General features: G+C 45.2%; 1 protein-coding gene across 1 annotated transcript in view; it reads left to right on the top strand.

Annotated features, from left to right (window-relative positions):
• sbf1 (SET binding factor 1) overlaps positions 1–22,983 on the top strand; it is a gene marked incomplete at its 5' end in the record, with an annotated part of 194,434 nt that overhangs the window by 163,291 nt on the left and 8,160 nt on the right. The window contains 7 exons of the mRNA XM_084330919.1: positions 861–962; positions 6,029–6,214; positions 7,894–8,020; positions 11,121–11,251; positions 12,701–12,922; positions 13,327–13,434; positions 19,569–19,765. Coding sequence (XP_084187045.1) covers positions 861–962; positions 6,029–6,214; positions 7,894–8,020; positions 11,121–11,251; positions 12,701–12,922; positions 13,327–13,434; positions 19,569–19,765 — 1,073 coding nt within the window. The remainder of the gene's footprint in view (positions 1–860; positions 963–6,028; positions 6,215–7,893; positions 8,021–11,120; positions 11,252–12,700; positions 12,923–13,326; positions 13,435–19,568; positions 19,766–22,983) is intronic.

Raw genomic sequence — 22,983 nt, 5'->3', positions numbered from 1 at the left:
TTTTGCTTGCTCCACGGGCCATCGCACCAGTGCTACTGAAGTCAATTCATTCATCGCACAGACTGACGTCAGTGTCGCACGTGCGACATATATGTCGCAATGTACAGGCCTGGCTACAACACAGAATAACGTTAATACAATTACATGCATCATTGTTTACAATGAACGGGTGGGGCTAGTCAAAGGACTGGACACGGGGACAAGTTAAACATGAATTAATTTATTATAACAGGTAGTTTCGAGTTGCGCTGTAGTGCCTACGCACCACAGGGCTACTATTCTATTATATACGGCTTTGACGCTTCCTCCTCATCCTTGATTGCCTGTAGTAGCTGCATCTAACGTTAGTAGCTAACGTTAAAACTAACCTAAAGTTAGTTGTTCACCAACAATCTCAACATTTGTTTTATCATTAGCTCAAAAACACAGAACCGGACGAGACAAGTTGTCTGCTCATGGGTGCTGCTAGGATAATAACAACAATACTTCCGCTCCGGTCGGTGGGTGGGTTTCAAAATAAAAGTCTAGAGCCTGAGTTTGGTTTGAGTTTGGTTTTATTTTATTTAGGATATGTAAAATGTCTTCCAATGTTAAATAAAGGTTTATTGCACTTTGAAACGGTTTCCTTGCATTATTATGCTATTATTATATTAGTAAAAAAAAAGAAAAAGGTTCATTGAAAACTTTTGGGAAATACATTTCTCAACAAAAAAAAATCTCTCAAAACCGCAATAATATCGCTTATCGCAATATTTTCTGGGACAATTAATCGCCCAGCAAAATGTGTTATTGTGACAGGCCTATGTGTGTGTGTGTGTTGCCTCGGGGCAGTTAGTCCTGACGATGTCTTGTGTCCTCAGCTCCACCGGGTCCTGCAGGTGTCGGTGCTCGTGGTGGAGCTTCTGGATAAGGGCTCGTCCGTCATGGTCAGTCTGGAGGACGGCTGGGACGTCACCACGCAGGTTGGTGAACTCTTTTTTTTTTGTATTATATTTTTCCCCTTCCTTTTTTCGTTTTTCTCCCCTCCCAATGTTAGTCGTTATGCCAATTCCCAATCCCCTTCCTGGTCATTGCGCACTCTACCCCCTACCGTCGGTCTGGGAGGGCGGAGACTACCGTACCACATGCTTCCTCCGACACATGTGTACCCAGCCCACCGCTTCTTTTCACCTGGCAGTGCGGACTCTCACTGGGAGAGTGTAACGTGTGGAAGGTCACACTACCTCTCTTAGATCCTTCCCTCGCTGTGCAGGCGCCCCGACCGAACTGTAGGAGTCACTGTTTACAACGACCAGGACCCACCCTCGCCGGCTTCCCACCCGCTGACACTGCCAATTGTGTTAGTGTGGACGGTCGGCCAACCCGGAAGCACCACAGCTGGATTCGATCCCACTGTCTCTGCGGTGGTAGACAGACGCTTAGTCCGCTGCGCTACCCGGCCGCCCAGGTTGGTGAACTCTGACTGTAACTGAGGGGTACAATTCCCTGACTGTATTACTAGATATGATACTTACTACCACTACCTTTGTACTTAATATTCGGCCACCCAGTACACGGCATAAATATATTATCATAAACACTCTCACGTAGATGAAACGGATCCAACACAAATGTACGAAGTCGAAACAGGTCTTTATTTCTACACAGCGATGGTGTGTAGAACAAGCACTTAATCACTTAATTACATTTATGAATTGAAATAGTATGCACTTTTATGGCAAAGAGTATTCGTCGGTATATCAATAGAGAATGTCCAATCTCTGAAGGCGCAGGTGGTAAATATACGACCTGGAATAGTTAAGGAATAACAGCAATGATACTTTAATGATTATATACTAGATACACTAGAGGGGGTTAATCCGGTCGCTTGTAAGCCGACAGGAGTAGGAGGGGGGGGGGGGGGTAGAATCCGGCTGCCTCGTCCGGCCAAGGGTATCCCAGGTGAACCCACTGTAGTGCCGTTCAATGCGCCGGCGATCCTTGGACCACAGATGAAAGCAGGTGGACTCTTTGTGGGCCGGCTCTCTCCGGTCCACGGGGGAGAGACGTGAAGCGACCTCGTCTTGCAGAGCGTCTCCTCACCTTGCGTCCTCTCCAGGGGGGGGGGGTTCCAACACACGGCAGTGTCGGGGGTCTTTATCCATGGAATAATCAAAGTATACAAAGCATAATCCGTGCCTGGGAAGGCGGGCTGTCGTCGGTAGAATAATCCGGTATACAGGTCCACTCGCTCGTCGGCTCTGGGGCTCCTCGGGTGCAGCTTCACATGGGGTCAACCACCCTGGGTAAGCAGCCAGTTCTCTGCCCGAAACGATGGGGTACTGACTACGGTAGTATTCTCACCGCACGAAGCACTATATATTAACAGACTATTATTAGCTTAATAGACTACGTCCAACTCGACGATATAGTGCCAAATATGACTATTCAAATATTAATATACACGATGTCTCAATACCGATGGTAGGCGAACTTGGCCTTACTCCCACACGTGGCGTCGCGGGGAGGCTTTACGTCTGTGACTCTATTGGAGGGTAAGAAACTGGACTGAAAAAGGAAGTCCTACTTTAGTAGCGCAGTATATATACGCACTATGAACAAATAGTCCCATTAGTGGTGCGGTAGCCAGATTCCTACGCGGAACTAGGACTTGTTCGTACATGTGGAGCGGTACGTTTGAACTGGGTCTGAGGGGTATGGCAGCCTGGCACCAAGGTCTCGACCAATAGTAGAATGGAGACTATTATGGGATGTTCAGTAGGCTAGAATGGATATTCAATGCATATTGTACAAGGAATATACAAGGGATATCAGGGAATATTAGAGAATATACAAATACAATTAAATATATATATATAAATAAATATATATATTCGGTTTAATCTGGCCCTTCACAACACTGACCCTAACCCTGACCCTGACCGTCTTGGTCAGTCTGGAGCACGGCTGGTCCGTCACCACGCAGGTTTCCTTTCATGTCCACCGGGTCCCTGACATGAAATGGCACAAAATGTGCCTCAAGTGTGCTGGACGCGTTCCAAGTTGCTCTAATTAAGCGCTTCACTTGCCCGGGTCCCATTTCTCCGCCCGGACCATATAAAATGTAACACACAGTGTGAAATAAGGTTTCAAAGGGTAGCTGATACTGCCACCTAGCAGGATTCGGCCGGCATTGCACTCTCGAGGTCTCAGAATGAGTTCCAATGATAACACAGGTCCGTGAGAGTGTATAGAATATTAAAATCGAACGGCGGCTGGGTGGCGCAGCGGACATTGCGCTTGTCACCAACGCAAGAGACACTGGGTTCGACTCCGGCTGTCGGCGTTGCCTCCGGCTTGGGCCGGCCGTCATACTGACTCAATTGGCAGAGTCAGCGGGTGGAAGTCGATGGGTGGTAATCTGGACGTTGTGGAAAGCGACTCCTACAGGTCGGTTGGGGGACGCCTGCACAGCAGAGACAGGAAAATGGCGGGTTAGTGTGAGCCTCACACGTTACACCTCGCCAAATGAGAGTCCGCGCTGGCAGGTGAAAAGATGTGACAGGCTGCCTCCACGTGTATCGGAGGGGACATGTGATGCAAGGCTTCTATCCTCCCTACAACCGGCCAGTGGGGGGCATATGCGAGCAACGTTCAAGACAGGGGAGGGGAGAATTGGCACAGTGGAATTGGGATGGGAGGAAAAATAGAAAAAGAGTAGAGAAAAAAGTGGATAACATTTTTTATATTCGATCTAATAACGAGTATACTTGTTATTGGCGGTCAACCGCTGGCGGCCAATAACAAGTATACTCGTGATTGGCGCAGAACGTGTTAAGAGTCAGATAAGGACAGAGTAGGGCGCCCAAGTGGCGACTCATGTAACGCGCTGCGTCGCGAAGCGGCCGACCCGGGTTCGATTCCCGGACCCGGCGTCCTTTGCCGAATGTCTTCCCCCCGCTCTGTCTTCCGTTCTTCCTCTCTCTCTCCCTCTACCGGACTGCCCGGTAGTACAAACAAATTTTTAAAAAATCTACCAAAAACATAAAAAATTTAAATAAATGGGCGGCTACGTGGCGTAGTGGGCAAGGCACTCGCCACGAAATGCTGGAGACGCTGGGCTCGTCAGTTCGAGCCCAGCGCTCCACATTTGCTTTCAGTTTAGCTGGTCGTCTGTACTAATAACAAAAACATTGGCCGTATTAGGGGGTGGGAAACTGATGGGTGGGGATCGGGCGTTGTGGACAGCGACTCCTACAGGTCGGTTGGTGCGCCTGCGCAGTAGAATCAGGAAGTGTCGGGGGCAGCGTGAGCCTCCCACGCGTTACTCCTCGCCACTGAGAGATCGAGCTGCGCAGGTGAAAAGATGCGACTGCTGTTACCTCAAGTACCGGAGGGGACTTGTGCTATGTATGACTTAGTCCACATTGCAGCCGGCTTGTGGGAGGCAAGAAACAGCGTGCGTGACAGGGGAGGGTTGAATTGGATGATACGAAATTGGGATGGGAGAAAAATATATAGAAAATGGGAGAAAAAGTGGATAAAAAAAAATAAAAATAAAAAAAGATAAGATAAGGACTGGATAATAATAATAATGAACTGGATACAGGAGAGTTGGTCTCCGCTCTGTGTGGCTCCACAGCTCCTGAACACTGAGAAGAGAGGGGATTCATACAATTAAAATATAATCTTCTTATATGATTAGTCACTCCGTCAGTAAGTTTTAGTTTTAGTCAGAGACTTTGTCAAGTCAATTAGTCACTTTTTATGTATTTTATTCACACGAGTTATTCCCTGGAAAATGATCAGCAGATCTCCGGGAAGTGTTGGACTGAAAGCGCTCCTTCTGCACGACTGCACTGCATTGTGGGAAACCTTTACAGATCTGTGGGTTAAATCAACTAAGTGAAACATGAAACCACAGGTTGTATTTCAATTCACCTGCTTATTGATCACCATGATCCACCTCCTCTTCGGTCCTGAACCTGGGTGACTTGGTTAACATGGCCTCACTCTCAACCCTCTGACACCGATTGATTAGCCAGTGGATCATTAACATCACTGACAGCTCATTGATATTATATCAATAGTGACACGATATTGCTTGTCTGTCTGAGACCGAGGACCACAATGGAAATAAGTCTTGTCTTTTTTGTGTAGCATCCTTGATGTTTTTCTGGAATCTTGTATCTTTAAAAATGTCTAATAAAATAAAATCAAAAGCCTTTTATTTCCTGCAATAAAACTAATTTGAATGAGGTGAACAGACTGAAAATGTTATCCTATTAGATAAAGCAGATGATGTGTATATATCATCATCACTCAGTCATCCAGTCCATAATGTAATTACATAAATAACACACATACACCTATAGACGGTGGAAAACTAACTGCTGATGTCTTTCTCTCTCTCCTCCCTGGTCTCTAACTGCTGATGTATCTCTCTCTCTCCTCCCTGGTCTCTAACTGCTGATGTCTCTCTCTCTCTCCTCCCTGGTCTCTAACTGCTGATGTCTCTCTCTCTCTCCTCCCTGGTCTCTAACTGCTGATGTCTCTCTCTCCTCTAACTGCTGATGTCTCTCTCTCTCCTCTCTAACTGCTGATGTCTCTCTCTCTCCTCTCTAACTGGTTTCTCTCTCTCTCCTCCCTGGTCTCTAACTGCTCTTTCTCTCTCCTCCCCGCTCTCTAACAGGTGGTGTCTCTCTCTCTCCTCTCTAACTGTTCTCTCTCTCCTCCCCGCTCTTTAACAGGTGGTGTCTCTCTCTCTCCTCTCTAACTGCTCTCTCTCTCTCCTCTCTAACTGGTTTCTCTCTCTCTCCTCCCTGGTCTCTAACTGATGTCTCTCTCTCCTCTCTGCTCTCTTAACAGGTGGTGTCTCTCTCTCCTCTCTAACTGCGGATGTCTCTCTCCCCTCCCCGCTCTCTAACAGGTGGTGTCTCTCTCTCTCCTCTCTAACTGCTCTCTCTCTCTCTCCTCCCCTCTCTAACAGGTGGTCTCTCTCTCTCTCCTCTCTAACTGCTCTCTCTCTCTCTCCTCCCCTCTCTACCAGGTGGTGTCTCTCGTCCAGCTCTTGTCCGACCCATACTACCGCACCTTCGACGGCTTCCGGCTGCTGGTGGAGAAGGAGTGGCTGTCGTTCGGCCACCGCTTCAGCCACCGGGGGGCGCAGACGCTGGCCAGCCAGAGCAGCGGCTACACCCCCGTCTTCCTGCAGTTCCTCGACTGTGTGCACCAGGTGAGTGTGTGTGTGTGTGTGTGTGTGTGTACCAGGTGAGTGAGTGTGCACCAGGTGAGTGTGTGTGTGTGCACCAGGTGAGTGTGTGTGTGTGCACCAGGTGAGTGTGTGTGTGCACCAGGTGTGTGTGTGTGTGTGTGTGCACCAGGTGTGTGTGTGCACCAGGTGAGTGTGTGTGTGTGCACCAGGTGAGTGTGTGTGCACCAGGTGAGTGTGTGTGTGCACCAGGTGAGTGTGTGTGTGTGCACCAGGTGTGTGTGTGCACCAGGTGAGTGCGTGTGTGTGCACCAGGTGAGTGTGTGTGCACCAGGTGAGTGTGTGTGCACCAGGTGTGTGTGTGTGTGCACCAGGTGTGTGTGTGTGCACCAGGTGAGTGTGTGTGTGTGCACCAGGTGAGTGTGTGTGTGCACCAGGTGTGTGTGTGTGCACCAGGTGAGTGTGTGTGTGTGCTCCAGGTGAGTGTGTGCACCAGGTGTGTGTGTGTGTGCACCAGGTGAGTGTGTGTGTGTGCACCAGGTGAGTGAGTGTGTGTGTGTGTGTGTGTGTGTGCACCAGGTGAGTGAGTGTGTGTGTGTGCACCATGTGTGTGTGTGCACCAGGTGTGTGTGTGTATGATGACAATACATTTTATTCTAATATATTTTTAATTACCCCTTAACTCAATCAGTGCCAGCTATTAGACTGGGCCCGCTGTAGTTAGGCCAGCTTTCCATTACAACTTTTCACTGTGCGTCACATTGTTTGTAGAGCTAAATCTATATTTTATATTATAGCTATGTATCCAATATCATTGTCAATTGACCGTAAGAACCTTCCGTTCAAGATGCATAAAAGAAATTTTTTTTTTTCATCAATACGTTCCCGTTTTATACCGTGGTGAATATGAGTGTTATATCGGAATGATCTGGGATATTTCCTGCAAGGCTATTTATAAGGCGCTAAGCTAATGACGTTAAATCCATTGGCGTTTTGTCCCTACACACGACACAGTTAAAAATCCAAATGCATATGATCGGTATTATGTTCCATCATGAATGCATGAAAGGGGGCGGGCGGGGGAAGTCGTTTCTGATTAATTGATTGCCAATAACGGCATTCGTTATTACCACAACATACGCTGATCTGGGGGATGGCTATTAAATCCTTGCACGATCAAGCTGAAATTGACGTCAAATTGCTCGTACCTTTGGCCGGTTGGATTCCAAAAATAATTTTCCAATTATTTGATCGCCATCTGGTAGATCATATGTCCATTGGCCCCTGCCATAATCCTTTACTGCATAATGAATTCGGCATCCCAAAAAGTATTCCATGTGATTGAGTGAAGTCCTCGCTTCAGACTAACAAAAAAGTCTGCCCGGAAAGATTTCAGTGTGACACCCGGTCTGCAACAGGGGTTACTGCATTCTCGAGACAGCGCCAATACCAGGATCTGGCCGGTACTGCACCTTCGGACTCCCAATATGCCTTTTCCAGCCAAAATACAGCTCTGTGACAGTGAATAGGATATTAATATCGAAGAAAAAAAAGAAAAACAAACCAAAAACGTAATATTACATGGCTGGCACCCAACGGTTGTCGGGCAAACATGTAATATTACGTGGATGGCCCCGAATGAGTTAAAGGGGAATGCCACCCATTTTAAGAATTCATATTATATTCTTCTCTCTTTCTCTCAGATCCACCTACAGTTCCCCATGGAGTTTGAGTTCAGTCAGTACTACCTGAAGTTCCTGGCCTACCACTACGTGTCCAACCGCTTCAGAACCTTCCTACTGGACTCAGACTACGAACGCATCGAGCTCGGTGAGTCCCCCTTACATCTACCAGACACAACCATGGAGCTCGGTGAGTCCCCCTTACATCTACCAGACACAACCATGGAGCTCGGTGAGTCCCCCTTACATCTACCAGACACAACCATGGAGCTCGGTGAGTCCCCCTTACATCTACCAGACACAACCATGGAGCTCGGTGAGTCCCCCTTACATCTACCAGACACAACCATGGAGCTCGGTGAGTCCCCCTTACATCTACCAGACACAACCATCGAGCTCGGTGAGTCCTTACATCTACCAGACACAACCATGGAGCTCGGTGAGTCCCCCTTACATCTACCAGACACAACCATGGAGCTCGGTGAGTCCCCCTTACATCTACCAGACACAACCATGGAGCTCGGTGAGTCCCCCTTACATCTACCAGACACAACCATGGAGCTCGGTGAGTCCCCCTTACATCTACCAGACACAACCATCGAGCTCGGTGAGTCCCCCTTACATCTACCAGACACAACCATCGAGCTCGGTGAGTCCTTACATCTACCAGACACAACCATGGAGCTCGGTGAGTCCTGCTTACATCTACCAGACACAACCATGGAGCTCGGTGAGTCCCCCTTACATCTACCAGACACAACCATGGAGCTCGGTGAGTCCCCCTTACATCTACCAGACACAACCATGGAGCTCGGTGAGTCCTTACATCTACCAGACACAACCATCGAGCTCGGTGAGTCCCCCTTACATCTACCAGACACAACCATGGAGCTCGGTGAGTCCCCCTTACATCTACCAGACACAACCATGGAGCTCGGTGAGTCCCCCTTACATCTACCAGACACAACCATCAAGCTCGGTGAGTCCCCCTTACATCTACCAGACACAACCATGGAGCTCGGTGAGTCCCCCTTACATCTACCAGACACAACCATGGAGCTCGGTGAGTCCTTACATCTACCAGACACAACCATCGAGCTCGGTGAGTCCAACCAGGGTCACCATACCAGACACAACCATCGAGCTCGGTGAGTCCAACCAGGGTCACCATACCAGACACAACCAGGGTCACCATACCAGACACAACCAGGGTCACCATACCAGACACAACCAGGAGCACCATACCAGACACAACCAGGAGCACCATACCAGACACAACCAGGGTCACCATACCAGACACAACCAGGAGCACCATACCAGACACAACCAGGGTCACCATACCAGACACAACCAGGGTCACCATACCAGACACAACCAGGAGCACCATACCAGACACAACCAGGAGCACCATACCAGACACAACCAGGGTCACCATACCAGACACAACCAGGAGCACCATACCAGACACAACCAGGGTCACCATACCAGACACAACCAGGGTCACCATACCAGACACAACCAGGGTCACCATACCAGACACAACCAGGAGCACCATACCAGACACAACCAGGGTCACCATACCAGACACAACCAGGGTCACCAATGATCACACCCAGGTTGTACCAAAACCGTAGGTTTATTTAACATCAAGTATAGCGTGACGGCAAGAGGCAGTTTACAGTACCAAGGCAGTTTGTAGGTAGTAGCAGTCGATCACCGAGCACATCGATATACCTACGCCAACCTGAAGGTACGGTGGCTCTTAGTAGGCAAACAGGATAATCATTTAGCCAATGATCTCCAATAACGTTAGACAACGCCTCATGTATTAAACTAAAGTTAATAGTTTACGGCGCCATTTTGTTTAATGCTTCAGTGATGTTGAAAGAGCAGCTGTGAGAGGATGAGAGGATTTGTTGACAAGACGGGTCTGTGAGGGTGAGGGGGAGGGGCAATGCGTGCACTGCAGCCAAAGCGTGTGTGCGCCTGTGTGTCAACAACTTGCTGTAGGAGAGAAGACAGCGAGAAAGCCAGCTGGTATCGATAGTGCAGAAAGTATCAATATTGCGGGAAATTTGTATTGAAACTGTTTTCAATATTCAGAATCAATATGTATATTTTTGACAACACTACGTTGGAGCTCTAGCAGAGCAAACGCACAAGCTTCCAATAATGGTAACTGTACTGTTCCCATGTGCAAGAGTTCGTTTGGACAGTCTGCCTTCTCCGTTAACGGAGCAAACTTATGGAACTCTCGGCCTACTGGCTTAAAACTGGAGTCCAATGCCAAAGTCTTCAGCAGAGGACTCAAGGCATGGCTGAAATCAAAGCAGCAGTGCTCACATATGTAGACGGTTTTGTTATTTTGATCATGGACTCTTGTTCTGGTAACTATTTGTTCTGATTTGTGATTTTAATTCTGTATTTTACTCTTCATTTTATTCTATCTTTTAGAAAAGCCTCAATGGACTAGTGTTGAAAACTAGCACTTGTGCTATAAACACGCAAAACAACACATCTGGTCTGTCCACTGTAACTGGTCCAATGTAGCTGTGGTGTCCATTTTAAATAAACGTTTTCATTCATTCAAATATACAATATCTAAATATACAGTATCTATTTTCTACACTGTATAATAATATGTATGGTCTTTCTTTTAAGGCCTGGAAAGAATATCACAATACTAGAAATCACATATTTATAGAATATCATAGAGGAAAGTATCACAATTTCGTATGGATATTTTGCCACCAATAGTCTATTTACAATGAAGTAGTTTTAGTCCGAGTCGTCATTTTGTAACGTTGTGTTTCCCAGGCGTCCTGTACGAGGAGAAGGGGGAGAACCCTAACCCTAATGTTGTGTTTCCCAGGTGTCCTGTACGACCCTAACCCTAATGTTGTGTTTCCCAGGCGTCCTGTACGACCCTAATGTTGTGTTTCCGAGGCGTCCTGTACGACCCTAACCCTAATGTTGTGTTTCCCAGGCGTCCTGTACGACCCTAATGTTGTGTTTCCGAGGCGTCCTGTACGACCCTAACCCTAATGTTGTGTTTCCCAGGCGTCCTGTACGACCCTAATGTTGTGTTTCCGAGGCGTCCTGTACGACCCTAACCCTAATGTTGTGTTTCCCAGGCGTCCTGTACGACCCTAACCCTAATGTTGTGTTTCCCAGGCGTCCTGTACGACCCTAATGTTGTGTTTCCCAGGCGTCCTGTACGACCCTAACCCTAATGTTGTGTTTCCCAGGCGTCCTGTACGAGGAGAAGGGGGAGAGAAAGAACCCGCAGGTCTGCAAGTCGGTCTGGGACTACATAGAGCGACTCAACAAGAAGACCCCCATCTTCTACAACTACATGTTCTCTCCCGAGGATGAAGAGGTGAGTCGAACTGGAGAGGAAGAGACTTTTTCTTTTACTCCGTTTATTTGATCAGGGACAGTGCATATCAATCAACAGTTATACGTTTATAAATGAATACAAATTAAAAAAAAAACTGTAAATATGCCAACATTAGCAGGGTTGCTAGTTTTCAGTTGTAGTCCCTGGGCCAGATGTTTAAGCCAGAAAAGAAACAGAAAAATAGAAGGACATTAAAGCTAATATAAAAACAGTTAAAAACATATTCTGTACATTCACTGCATCTATAAAAAACAGTGTACAGGGACAAATCAAAGCTATACATGTATAAGCACCGTATAGGCAGGCACACATATGGCAGGCACACATATACATAATCATAAATCGCATAATCACATAATCACAATCAGGACAGTCAGGCTAGTAGGCAAGCATACGGGGGCTGGGCAGCTGGACTGCGACATGACTTGCTAATGGTCACAGACCTGATTTTGTAACAGCCATGGTGAGTGAGTGAGTGAGTGAGTGAGTGAGTGAGTGAGTGAGTGAGTGAGTGAGTGAGTGAGTGAGTGAGTGAGTGAGTGAGTGAGTGAGTGAGTGAGTGAGTGAGTGAGTGAGTGAGTGAGTGAGTGAGTGAGTGAGTGAGTGAGTGAGTGAGTGAGTGAGTGAGTGAGTGAGTGAGTGAGTGAGTGAGTGAGTGAGTGAGTGAGTGAGTGAGTGAGTGAGTGAGTGAGTGAGTGAGTGAGTGAGTGAGTGAGTGAGTGAGTGAGTGAGTGAGTGAGTGAGTGAGTGAGTGAGTGAGTGAGTGAGTGAGTGAGTGAGTGAGTGAGTGAGTGAGTGAGTGAGTGAGTGAGTGAGTGAGTGAGTGAGTGAGTGAGTGAGTGAGTGAGTGAGTGAGTGAGTGAGTGAGTGAGTGAGTGAGTGAGTGAGTGAGTGAGTGAGTGAGTGAGTGAGTGAGTGAGTGAGTGAGTGAGTGAGTGAGTGAGTGAGTGAGTGAGTGAGTGAGTGAGTGAGTGAGTGAGTGAGTGAGTGAGTGAGTATCAGTATCAGTATCAGTACTGCGGATGTGTGCTGGGATGGTGTTCCAGAACTCTGCAGCTCTGATCCAGAAGGCTGATCTACTAAATGTGCTTTTCCTCCCTGGGATGATGACATTTCCCTCTAGCACTGTTCTGGTGAACCTGCTGCTTTCTGTTAAGAACTGTGAGAGAGGTGGTGGGGCCAGGAGAGAGGTGGTGGGGCCAGGAGAGAGGTGGTGGGGCCAGGAGAGAGGTGGTGGGGCCAGGAGAGAGGTGGTGGGGCCAGGAGAGAGGTGGTGGGGCCAGGAGAGAGGTGGTGGTGGGGCCAGGAGAGAGGTGGTGGGGCCAGGAGAGAGGTGGTGGGGCCAGGAGAGAGGTGGTGGGGCCAGGAGAGAGGTGGTGGGGCCAGCTCAGCAGGGCATGTCTAATGAGTGTCCCCCCCCCCCCCCAGGTGTTGCGGCCCTACAGCTTCGTGTCCAACCTGAAGGTGTGGGACTTCTACACGGAGGAGACGCTGTCCGAGGGCCCGCCCTACGACTGGGAGCTGGTGAGGGGCCGCACGGAGCGCCTGGCCGAGGACGCCGGGGGCCCGCAGTCGCAGCGCCGCGTGGTCTGGCCCTGCTACGACAGCCGCAGCAAGGTGGTCCCCGACGCCATCACCAAGCTGCTGCAGGTGAGGCCTAGAGGGTAGAGGTCGTGAGCTCCGTGAGGCCTAGAGGATAGAGGTTGTGACACATGCACATATACACACAAACATATACATATACACACATACACCAACATATAAACACACACACACCTGATCACAGAAGTAGCATCAAAGCCAGGGATATGACACTGGAGGTCGTCATGATGATAATATCTGTGTGACATGACACTGGAGGTCGTCATGATGATAATATCTGTGTGATATGACACTGGAGGTCGTCATGATGATAATATCTGTGTGATATGACACTGGAGGTCGTCATGATGATAATATCTGTGTGATATGACACTGGAGGTCGTCATGATGATAATATCTGTGTGATATGACACTGGAGGTCGTCATGATGATAATATCTGTGTGATTCCCAGGACCTTCAGAGTCTGGAGGCGGAGCTCGGCCAGGTGTCTGAGAAGTGGAAGGACACCTGGGACAAGATGAAGACGAGCCAGCGGGCGGAGAGCAAGCTGGAGAGCAGGGTGAGACATTACATACTACTTACCTTACTGCTTACCATACTGTTACCATACTAATTAAGTTACCATACTACTTACCAGGGCCGGACTGGCGAAATAATTCATACCGGGAGATATAGCGCGAAATATAGCCCCAGTCAGGCCACTTTTTAAGCGGGGTCTGGGAGTCCCCCACCAGGAAAATGTTTGTTACAAAGACTTCATTTCCTGCATTCTGGTGAATTTTAGTGCATGTGAATCACAAACTAATGAGACAACAATTGCTTAGTACAATGTACTGTTATGAACCTCAAATAAAACTGTTGTGGCACTAGCAACGCTACTCTCTCCACCTTCAAAAAGAAAAAAGCAAGAGCACAACATATTTTTCTATTTACTATTATAATACAGTTAACCACTCTCTCCACCTATTCAAACAGCAAGAGCACAATACCCTATTCAGTTTACTGATGCACTACCCATCAACAGTTAAAATAGCCCTTTACACAAACATTAAATAACAGACCTTTCATTAACAATACTATAACAGTAGCCACTGCCAGAATAGTGTGACACATGTATCGCGTGGTGAGCACACGCATGCATACACAACGCAGACAGAAGATTGCGTTGTCTCAATCATTTTAACTATAAAATTATGAGCTCAAAGTATGAGCTCACTGACTGAAATTTCCAACAAAAAGCATCAATTGTCAAATAATATTGATCACATTAACACTTTGACTGCCATGAAACGTTTTTTCACGTCATTGCTGGCCATGCTCAAGTTGCCGGGGGACGCTGTACAGCGTCCTTATATCAATATTTCAAAAATCTGCGATCGGATTCATATGTCCCCTCCGCTGGCCTGAGATCCACCAGCAGGACCCACTGAGCTCTCTGGCGGTTCAGGAGCGCCATCTGGTGGCCGATCGGCGCAATCGCCAAACAGGATGTTGAATAGAGGTTGTCATGACGACCGTAGTACTTCCGGGCGCTCGCTATAGTTCATGGGACTCTGGCTCGTCACGCTACACGGTGATCGATTGGCAATAACTCGATAAACAACATGATTTGGACGTATATACCATTATACAAGCTGGAGATGGACCGGGTAAAAATATATCCCATAATGATAAAATTTCTACTCGACGATGATCGCCCAACGGCGCGCGGAGACTGGGGTGAGTTTCAGCGTGTAACGTTACCGTCTTTGATACTAACTGCTATTATCAACATTTGACCCACATTAGATGATTGGTATAACGCTGCCCACGGAATTATAAACGCCCCCTCGCCCATCCGGTCAACATCAGATGACGTGTAGTAACTTCTAGAAGTACGTCTAGTTGGAATTTTTTATATCGCGCTGATTGCCATCAAACTGTATTTCATCATCAATATAATGCATTTGGGGCTATATATCACGTTCTGGAGAAAGCTGCAGAAAGAGATGAAAACATACTTATACATTAGACCATACTTTACTATGAATATGTGAATGAAAAAGTTTAACATTGCTACACAATGAACAATACATATAGGACTTTGAATGGGCCCTAATAATGGCAATGTAGCAATAGAATTTAAAAAGTTATAGCCCTGCAAAGAAGGGGACTTTCTCTATAGACAAATAGCGCTGGCAATCTATGGTATATCATGAATTTAACCTTAGGCAACCAAAATGTTAACTAGACAATGTTTTTGAGGAAATTAGAAAGGGAACAACAACTTAACCCTTGTGTCTGATCAGATTCTTATTTTTTGATAACTTTGCAGTGATTATGTTTGTAGCCAATATATGTGGCAAAGGTGTGTAATCTTTTAATTATCTTGGAATTCTTTTGACTTTCTCTTTCATAAATTGTTTATTCAACTTCAGCCCGATCATAACCACCACATATTCTTTTTTGTAATGTCAGATTTAACAACTCTTCTCAGAAAAGTGGGAGTATTTCATTTTTAATCTGACATTACAAAAAAAACTAAAAATGGTTATGATCAGGGCTGAAGTTGAATAAAATATTTATGGAAAAGAAAGTGGGAAATTATTTCAACATATAATCTTTTTATGGCGTTTTTCAATTTAGTCCCCTAATATGGTAAGAGTATAACACTTTAGTTTTCAGACACAAGGGTTAAATTATTTATTTGTTTCTTGGCAGATTTAACATTGGGCTTTTGACAGGGGAGATGATGATGCATTGCATGGTAACGTTAGCTAGCTAACATCCACATGTTTATTTTTATCACTGACTAACCTGCTGGTTCCTTGACTTTGGTGCAAGAAAACATTTGATAAATGTTACCGGATTTAGCAGCATCTCCTGTAAGGGCCTTTATTTTTTTTTATTTTTTTTCCCCCTCTCTGCTCCACCATTTCTCTTTCTTCCACTGTCCATCTTGACATCAACGTTAATCGACTTTCCCTCTCTGATCTCTCCTGAGTCTGGCTATTATTCTGCAGAGTGCCATCTGCCATTCCATTCGCCGTCTCCGCTGTCAATCAGTTGTATCGCCTGGTCCCGCCTCCACCAATCACATGCGGCAGGGAGAGAGGGAGAGAGTCAGAGAGATAGTTCTCCAACTCTGTCGCAGACAGTGAAATCCTGGTTGTTCCCCACCCACCTAGGTTATCTAACTATCGCGCCGCCGCAACTAGAAACAATGGCCTGGCAAAAATAATAATAAAAAAAAAAAAAAAAAAATTATCTGTGCAGGCCAGGCCACCGGGAAAACTCCCGGTGCTCCCGATGGCCAGTCCGGGCCTGCTACTTACCATACCATACTGATCCCAAGGGGTGGAGCGAGATGGATTTATAAGCATCCTTTATACTCATTGACCGCGGGGAATTAGACGGGGCCCCGCTCTAGCACTGCCACACTTTAAAAGATAGGAGTGCATCACCTTGTTTGTAGAGCTATAACTATATTCTATATTATAGCTATGGATACAATACTATGGCCCATTTGACATCACCTATCTATCGTTCAATATGTGAAAAATAATAAATGTTTCCATCCATACGTTCCAGTGTTATACCGTGGTGAATATAAGTATGGTTTTAGAGCGGTCTAGGGTAATTCCCGAAGGGCTGAGTTATAGCTTTATACGTCAATTCTACTATAGACGTTGCCGTTTCTTGCCAAATCAAATCTATATCATAGGTATTATGTTTCATCATGAATGCATGAAAGGGTGGGGGGGGGTAGTTTTTTGATGCTTTGATCGTCACCAACGGCATACGTTGTGGAGTAACGTTACAGACACATGTTGTGATCGGGGTGAAGACATGGTTGGATCAACGCAGGATTGATATAATTTAGCCCTTACCTTCACTAGGATGTAGGCTACCCCAAAAAAAATATTCCAATTATCTGATCGCGAGTCCCAGTATTGGTGTCGGTCAGGGTTAGAAAAAAAAATCAAGGGCTTTTTTTGCCCCCCTTAACGTAATGTTAATGACATTAATAATGTCTCCATATATATATATATCATTAGTAAACTGTCTGGGGCTTTTTGTCCCCCCCGGCCCCCCTTAACATGAGGGAAACCGAGAACGCATAGCTGTCATTGCACACGGGTGACTTTGTGTCACAGCTGGGAGCGTTGCGGTGTTTGCAATGGAGGAGAAGTTTGGTTCACTTGTAAATAAACTATTCACATAAATGAAACAAAACGTAATGTTAACACTTTGGTCGCCAAAAACGCCTTACCACGTCATTCCCCGCCATGCTCATTCTGCCAAAGACGCCGTACCACGTCTTTGAGATCAATATTTCAAAAATCTATGATCACAATCATATTTCTCCCCCGGAGACTTGAGATCTACTGTTGATCCCCTCTCAACTCTCCAACGGTTCAAGAGCGCCATCTGGTGGCCGATCGGCGGATCGCCCAAACCGGAAACAGGAAACGGAAGCTGGTGCTCATTCCAATTCGGTCCGATCACTCGCTAATGGTCCCAGGACTCGAGCTAGACACAATGGATAGCAATCCGTTACCAATAACTCGATAAACAACATGATTTGGACGTATATACTATTATACAACCTGGAGATGGATCGCATATTTCTACATCCCATAATAGGAATATTTCTGCTCCACGCTCATCGCCCAACACTACGAGGAAGCTACGGTGAGATTCAGCGTTTTTTTTCAACGTGTTCGATATAAACTGCTCTGATGATCATATCACCCACACTAGATGAATCATCTAACGTTGGCCACGGAATTATAAACGACCCCCCCCCCATCCGGTCAACATCAGATGATAAGTAGTAACTTCTAGAAGCACGTCCATTTGAAATTTTTTATCTCGCGCAGATCGCTATCAAACTGTATTTGATCATCAATATAATGCATTTAGGGCTATAAATCACGTTCTGGAGAATGCTGCAGAAAACGATAAAAACACTTATACTTTAGACCGTATTTTAGTATGAATATGTGAATGAAAAAGTATAACGTTGCTACACCCTGAACAATAGATACTGTACTTGACGTTGAATGGGCCATAGTAATGTCAATTTAGCAATACAATTTAAAAAGTTATAGCCCTGCAAAGAAGGGGAACTTCTCCATAGACAAATAGAGCTGGCGTGGGATGGTTTATTATGAATATAAGCCTGGCGACCAAAGTGTTAATGTCTCCATCAGGGTTTCCGTTAGAAAATACTGGGGCCGGTCTCCGTGTCCTGGAAGATTTCAATCTCCCGGACAAATGTGAGAAATTCCGGTCAGTTTATTGAGCTTAAAAACAATTGATAGGCAGGCTATATAAAGAATGACATCCTCAAGGCATGTAGATTTATAATATTTTAACTTAAAACTAGGCTACTTTTGCGTATATACAGTCATTAATATATTCCAAATAAAATAAGTCCCTCGAGACTCCGTGCTGCTCCTGACTAAATAGGTGTCTGTGGGCAGTCGGCCCGACACTAACAGCAGTTATTGTGTGTTATGTTATAATCACATTTTTATGAGCTAACGAATTCCGTTATATTGGACATTTGTATTAATTATATCAAGCGAAGAACTGAGAAATTTGGCAGAGAGAGACGCCAACATTATCACCAACGACAACCTCCGCCTCCCAACGAAGCGATAAACTCATCCCAATAGTATGCAACTGCAGAGCCGCAAAGCCAGCGGCGCTATCAGGTTCGGTCTGGGGACCTCTCAGCAGCGCCACCCACCCAATGGCTGAATTGCCAATGGCTGAATTGGAGTACTGCACTGTGCGGGCACAACTGTGAGCTCTGCGGCTCCGCAGCTGCACGCCTCTCGCTAATCCAGCACCAAGCTGCCGCACCGCCATTCTCATCAGCAAAACACAGGTCGCGAGGGAAATAGGGAATCATTCTCACAGGACATTATGACCGGAGATATTTAAATATGTCGGACTTCAACAGAATATATATAATTAGTAAACTGTACTGATTTTCGAGGGCATTTTGTCCATTTTCACGGGCATTTTGCCCCAAGCCCGCGTACATTTTCGAACCCTGGTGTCGGTCGTGTCGCCAACATAATCCACCACACATCATGCATCGGGAGCATTCGACGCTCCGCTCCATTCGCCCGACAAAGAAAAGTGAGCCCAGTGACATTTGACCGTTGCACAGGCCAAGATACAAGGTTTCAAAGGGTGCTCGATACCGCCGTCTAGCTGGATGCGGCCGGTATTGCACTTTGGCGATCTCAGACTCATTCCCTATGGTAACACAGAGGTCCCCCGATGAATAATGAATAAAAATATAAAAAAAAAGGAAAAACGATCAAATAACATATATACGTGGTTGGCGTTTAAAGGATGGCGCCCAATAATGTATATAAACGCTGTTGGCGGGGAATGAGTTAATGTATCCATAACACAAGTCCAGTATGTTTTTATCCCTGGTGGGGCATGTGGCGTACTGGTAAAAGTCTCTGAGTATTTGACAGTATTCCTGATCCCGTCTCTCATGTCTCCTCCTCCCGTCTCTCATGTCTCCTCCCGTCTCTCATGTCTCCTCCTCCCGTCTCATGTCTCCTCCCGTCTCTCATGTCTCCTCCTCCTGTCTCTCATGTCTCCTCCTCATGTCTCCTCCTCATGTCTCCTCCTGTCTCTCCTGTCTCCTCCTCCTGTCTCCTCCTCCTGTCTCCTCCCCAGCCCTCGTTCTCCAGCTCATTGCTGATGTCGTCCAACCTGAGCCACCAGCGGCGCTCGCAGGGCGTGTTCCTGCAGGAGAGTGGGGGCTCCTCCATCAACCTGGACTGTGAGGCCAGCGCCACCTCCACGCCCGTGTCAGGCCGCCCCAGCACCAGCACTCTGTACAGCCAGTTCCAGAGCTCCGAGAGCGAGAACAGGTAACCTGGCAACACGCTTAACATCACATATGGATATACATGTGTGGTAAAGTATTATATATATATATATATATATATATATATATATATATATATATATATATATATATATATATATATATATATATATATATATTTGGTCAAATATAATACATGGTAAAGATCACATATGGATATAGATGTATATGTGGTAAAATATTATATATATATTAGGGCTGTCAGTTTATCGCGTTAATTAGATTAATTAATTACACAGCAAATTATCGCCTTATGAAAATTAACTCAACATTTATTAAAAAAAAATAATAAGAAAGATTTTTTTTTAATAATATATATATATATGTGTGTGGTAAAATATTATATATATATATGTGTGTGGTAAAATATTATATATATATATATGTGTGTGTGTGTGTGTGGTAAAATATTATATATGTGTGTGGTAAAATATATATATATATATATTTTAGAGCTGGGCATAGATTACAATTTTTTATCTAGATTAATCTACCTGCAATCCTGGAATTAATCTAGATTAAAATGGCTCAAATTTATTTTTTTTATCTGCCGAAGGCATTCAAAATATGTGTGTTCTACCCAAATAATGGCCCAGGTGGCCCATTACACCATGAGCCCATCTCCCGTTTCCAAAATGCATTACAGACTGTTTTGCTATGATAATTGGTAATGAAATATCAAAATAATGTTCAATAAGATGTACTTGTATTTAATCAATTGTTTTATTCAGAAGTTAACACAAATAAATAATATTACCAGTACAGAACAGAACAGTACAGTATCTAGCACACTCTCAGGAGCAAAACAGAAAGAAGCATTTCAAACTTGAACTATGTGACATGGCTTGACTCAATCAGTCCAATCTCTATTTCTCCTTCCACCAGTCACTCAGGCAGACCAGCTTGTTCACATTGGCTGGTGACAAACTAGCTCTCCTCTTCTGCACAATATGGCCTGATAAAGAGAACAGTCTCTCACAGACTGGCTACTCGCACACACTGCTGCAGAAGCAGGTTTCTCAACAAATTAAATGTCCCGGGCCCCATTACAGTCAGAAATGTGGGAACTACTTTGTCCTCTTCAATTCCATTAGCTATAATGAAGTAATCAAAACGCTCAGTGTAACAGTTCCATAACTCCACATTGTGATCAACCGGTCCAATATTTCCAATAACCCAAGCCATTTCTGTTGTAAACACTCACGATAGTCCAGTCGATCCTTCCTTTAGTGTGTAAAGTGGATTTCCTCTTCTTGTAGATCAGGGGTGTCAAACTCATTTTCACAGAGGGCCACATCAGCATTATGGTTGCCCTCTCAAAGGGCCAAAGACTGTATAAATGTTAATGTAATGTAAAATAAATGTAGCTACTCATTTACATATTGTTAAACATGTTGTTTCTGTATTTATTACTTATTCAAGTTATACATATTGCATATGCATTTGCATAGATGTACAAATATATGTTAGCTTATGTTATTTTAACAAATAATTTTAGTTTATCAGAACCCCATATTACTCAATCAATCAATGATCAAACCATTCAAGTAAATAACAAAGAAGAATATCATCAAATACAAGCTATGACATTAAGTTTGTTCAAAACCTTTTTGTCACAGTCAAGAGGGGCAGAACTAACAACTGTGAGCTGCAAAGAACACGTGGGACAGATGTAGCAGATGTTACAAAAACAAATGGCTGCACACAACCTTGCAGAGGCCATACATCCAACTAATGGAAGATAGTTTAATTAACTTTAATTAACAGATTGCAGAATGGGTACAGTACAGTACATCTCAATACACACAATTGTTAAGGGGATGCAGACCAGAGAAAGACTTTCGACTTGTTTACATCAGGGTCCCCCATTTTCAATTCGTAATGAAATTGCTATTATGTGTCTGCATGAACACACAACTGTAACTGTACTCAAAAATAACAAAATAAGGGTTGTCTCATAGGGCTGGGCGATATGACCAAAATTATTTTCATATAATTCGATATCGATAATTATCGTCGATATAATGTCTGTCAAGTTTAATTAACTTCTTATGCTGCTGCGAATGTCTCAAGTCGAGTTGATGTCGTCATCAGTCCGCGCACGTTAGCAGTAGCCGACAAGCGGAGTATCTCATGACAATAAATATGACACTAAAACTCTCTTCCGCCACAATATATTGAAACGACGTCCACTGTATACCCCACACTACTTAAACGTGGCCTCAGAATTCAAAACACACACATAATCAGCACGTAAATATATAAAACAACGCCGTGCAAGCTAATTAGCCTAGCAAGCCTTGTTGTTGAGTGAGTCCTAGTACCTCTGGGTCTCCTTCCGGATCTCGTTCGCTCTCGGCCATCTCCTTCACTGATTGGTTGTTAGCTGTTGTGCGTATGCACGTCACGTCATCACGTAACATTGGTTGTTGTTAGTGAGTGTGCTGAGCCGAGGCTGAACGGAGCCAAGCTTGGAAATCGATATATCGAAACTTTGCGACCACGTTTCATGTTTATTTCGAGGAAATAATTTATCGCGATAGTTATCGTTATCGTTTTATCGCCCAGCCCTATTGTCTCAGTTCACAACTACCGGTATATTGGTCAAGTTTTGGGTGGGACTTGTTTGCGTCCCTACAGCTTCTTATTCAATTGAGCGAGATGCTCGGTTATGTCACACAGCCAGTTTGCATCTGACAGTTCAGACAATATTTCTTCAATCCTTTGTTACCTATTCCGCCTGAATCTTTTTTGTATTTTGGGCTGTAAAATTGTCAAAGAATGTCTAAGGAGTAAGTGCTTTTGGCTTTTTTCCTTTGTTACTTCATCAATACCTCAGATGTTCAACATACATGTATGTGTAAGAATGTGTAATAACTAAGGCTGTCAAAGTTAAAGCTTTATTAACGCATTAACCCACAATTCTTTTAACGCCGCTATTTTTTAACCCAAGATTAATGTTTTAAAAAAAAAAACAGAGCTTGTGGGGGCCACATCAAATGACTTGGCGGGCCACATTTGGCCCGCGGGCCATGAGTTTGACACCTATGTTGTAGATGTTTCCAAGTGCCGGGCCACAACGTGAGCTAACATGCTAACTCACTAAGCTAACATGGTAAACAAAGGTCCCGACGGACTTCTCTTGCATTGCGCAGATTCAGACGTCCTCATCGCCGAATTGTGTTATATCCTGAGGACTTC

This window comes from Notolepis coatsorum (assembly GCF_963971535.1).
Source record: "Notolepis coatsorum genome assembly, chromosome: 15".
NCBI classification, from domain to species: domain Eukaryota; kingdom Metazoa; phylum Chordata; class Actinopteri; order Aulopiformes; family Paralepididae; genus Notolepis; species Notolepis coatsorum.
The sequence above is the reverse complement of the archived record's forward strand: the minus strand, read 5'-3'. Positions and strand labels throughout refer to the sequence as shown.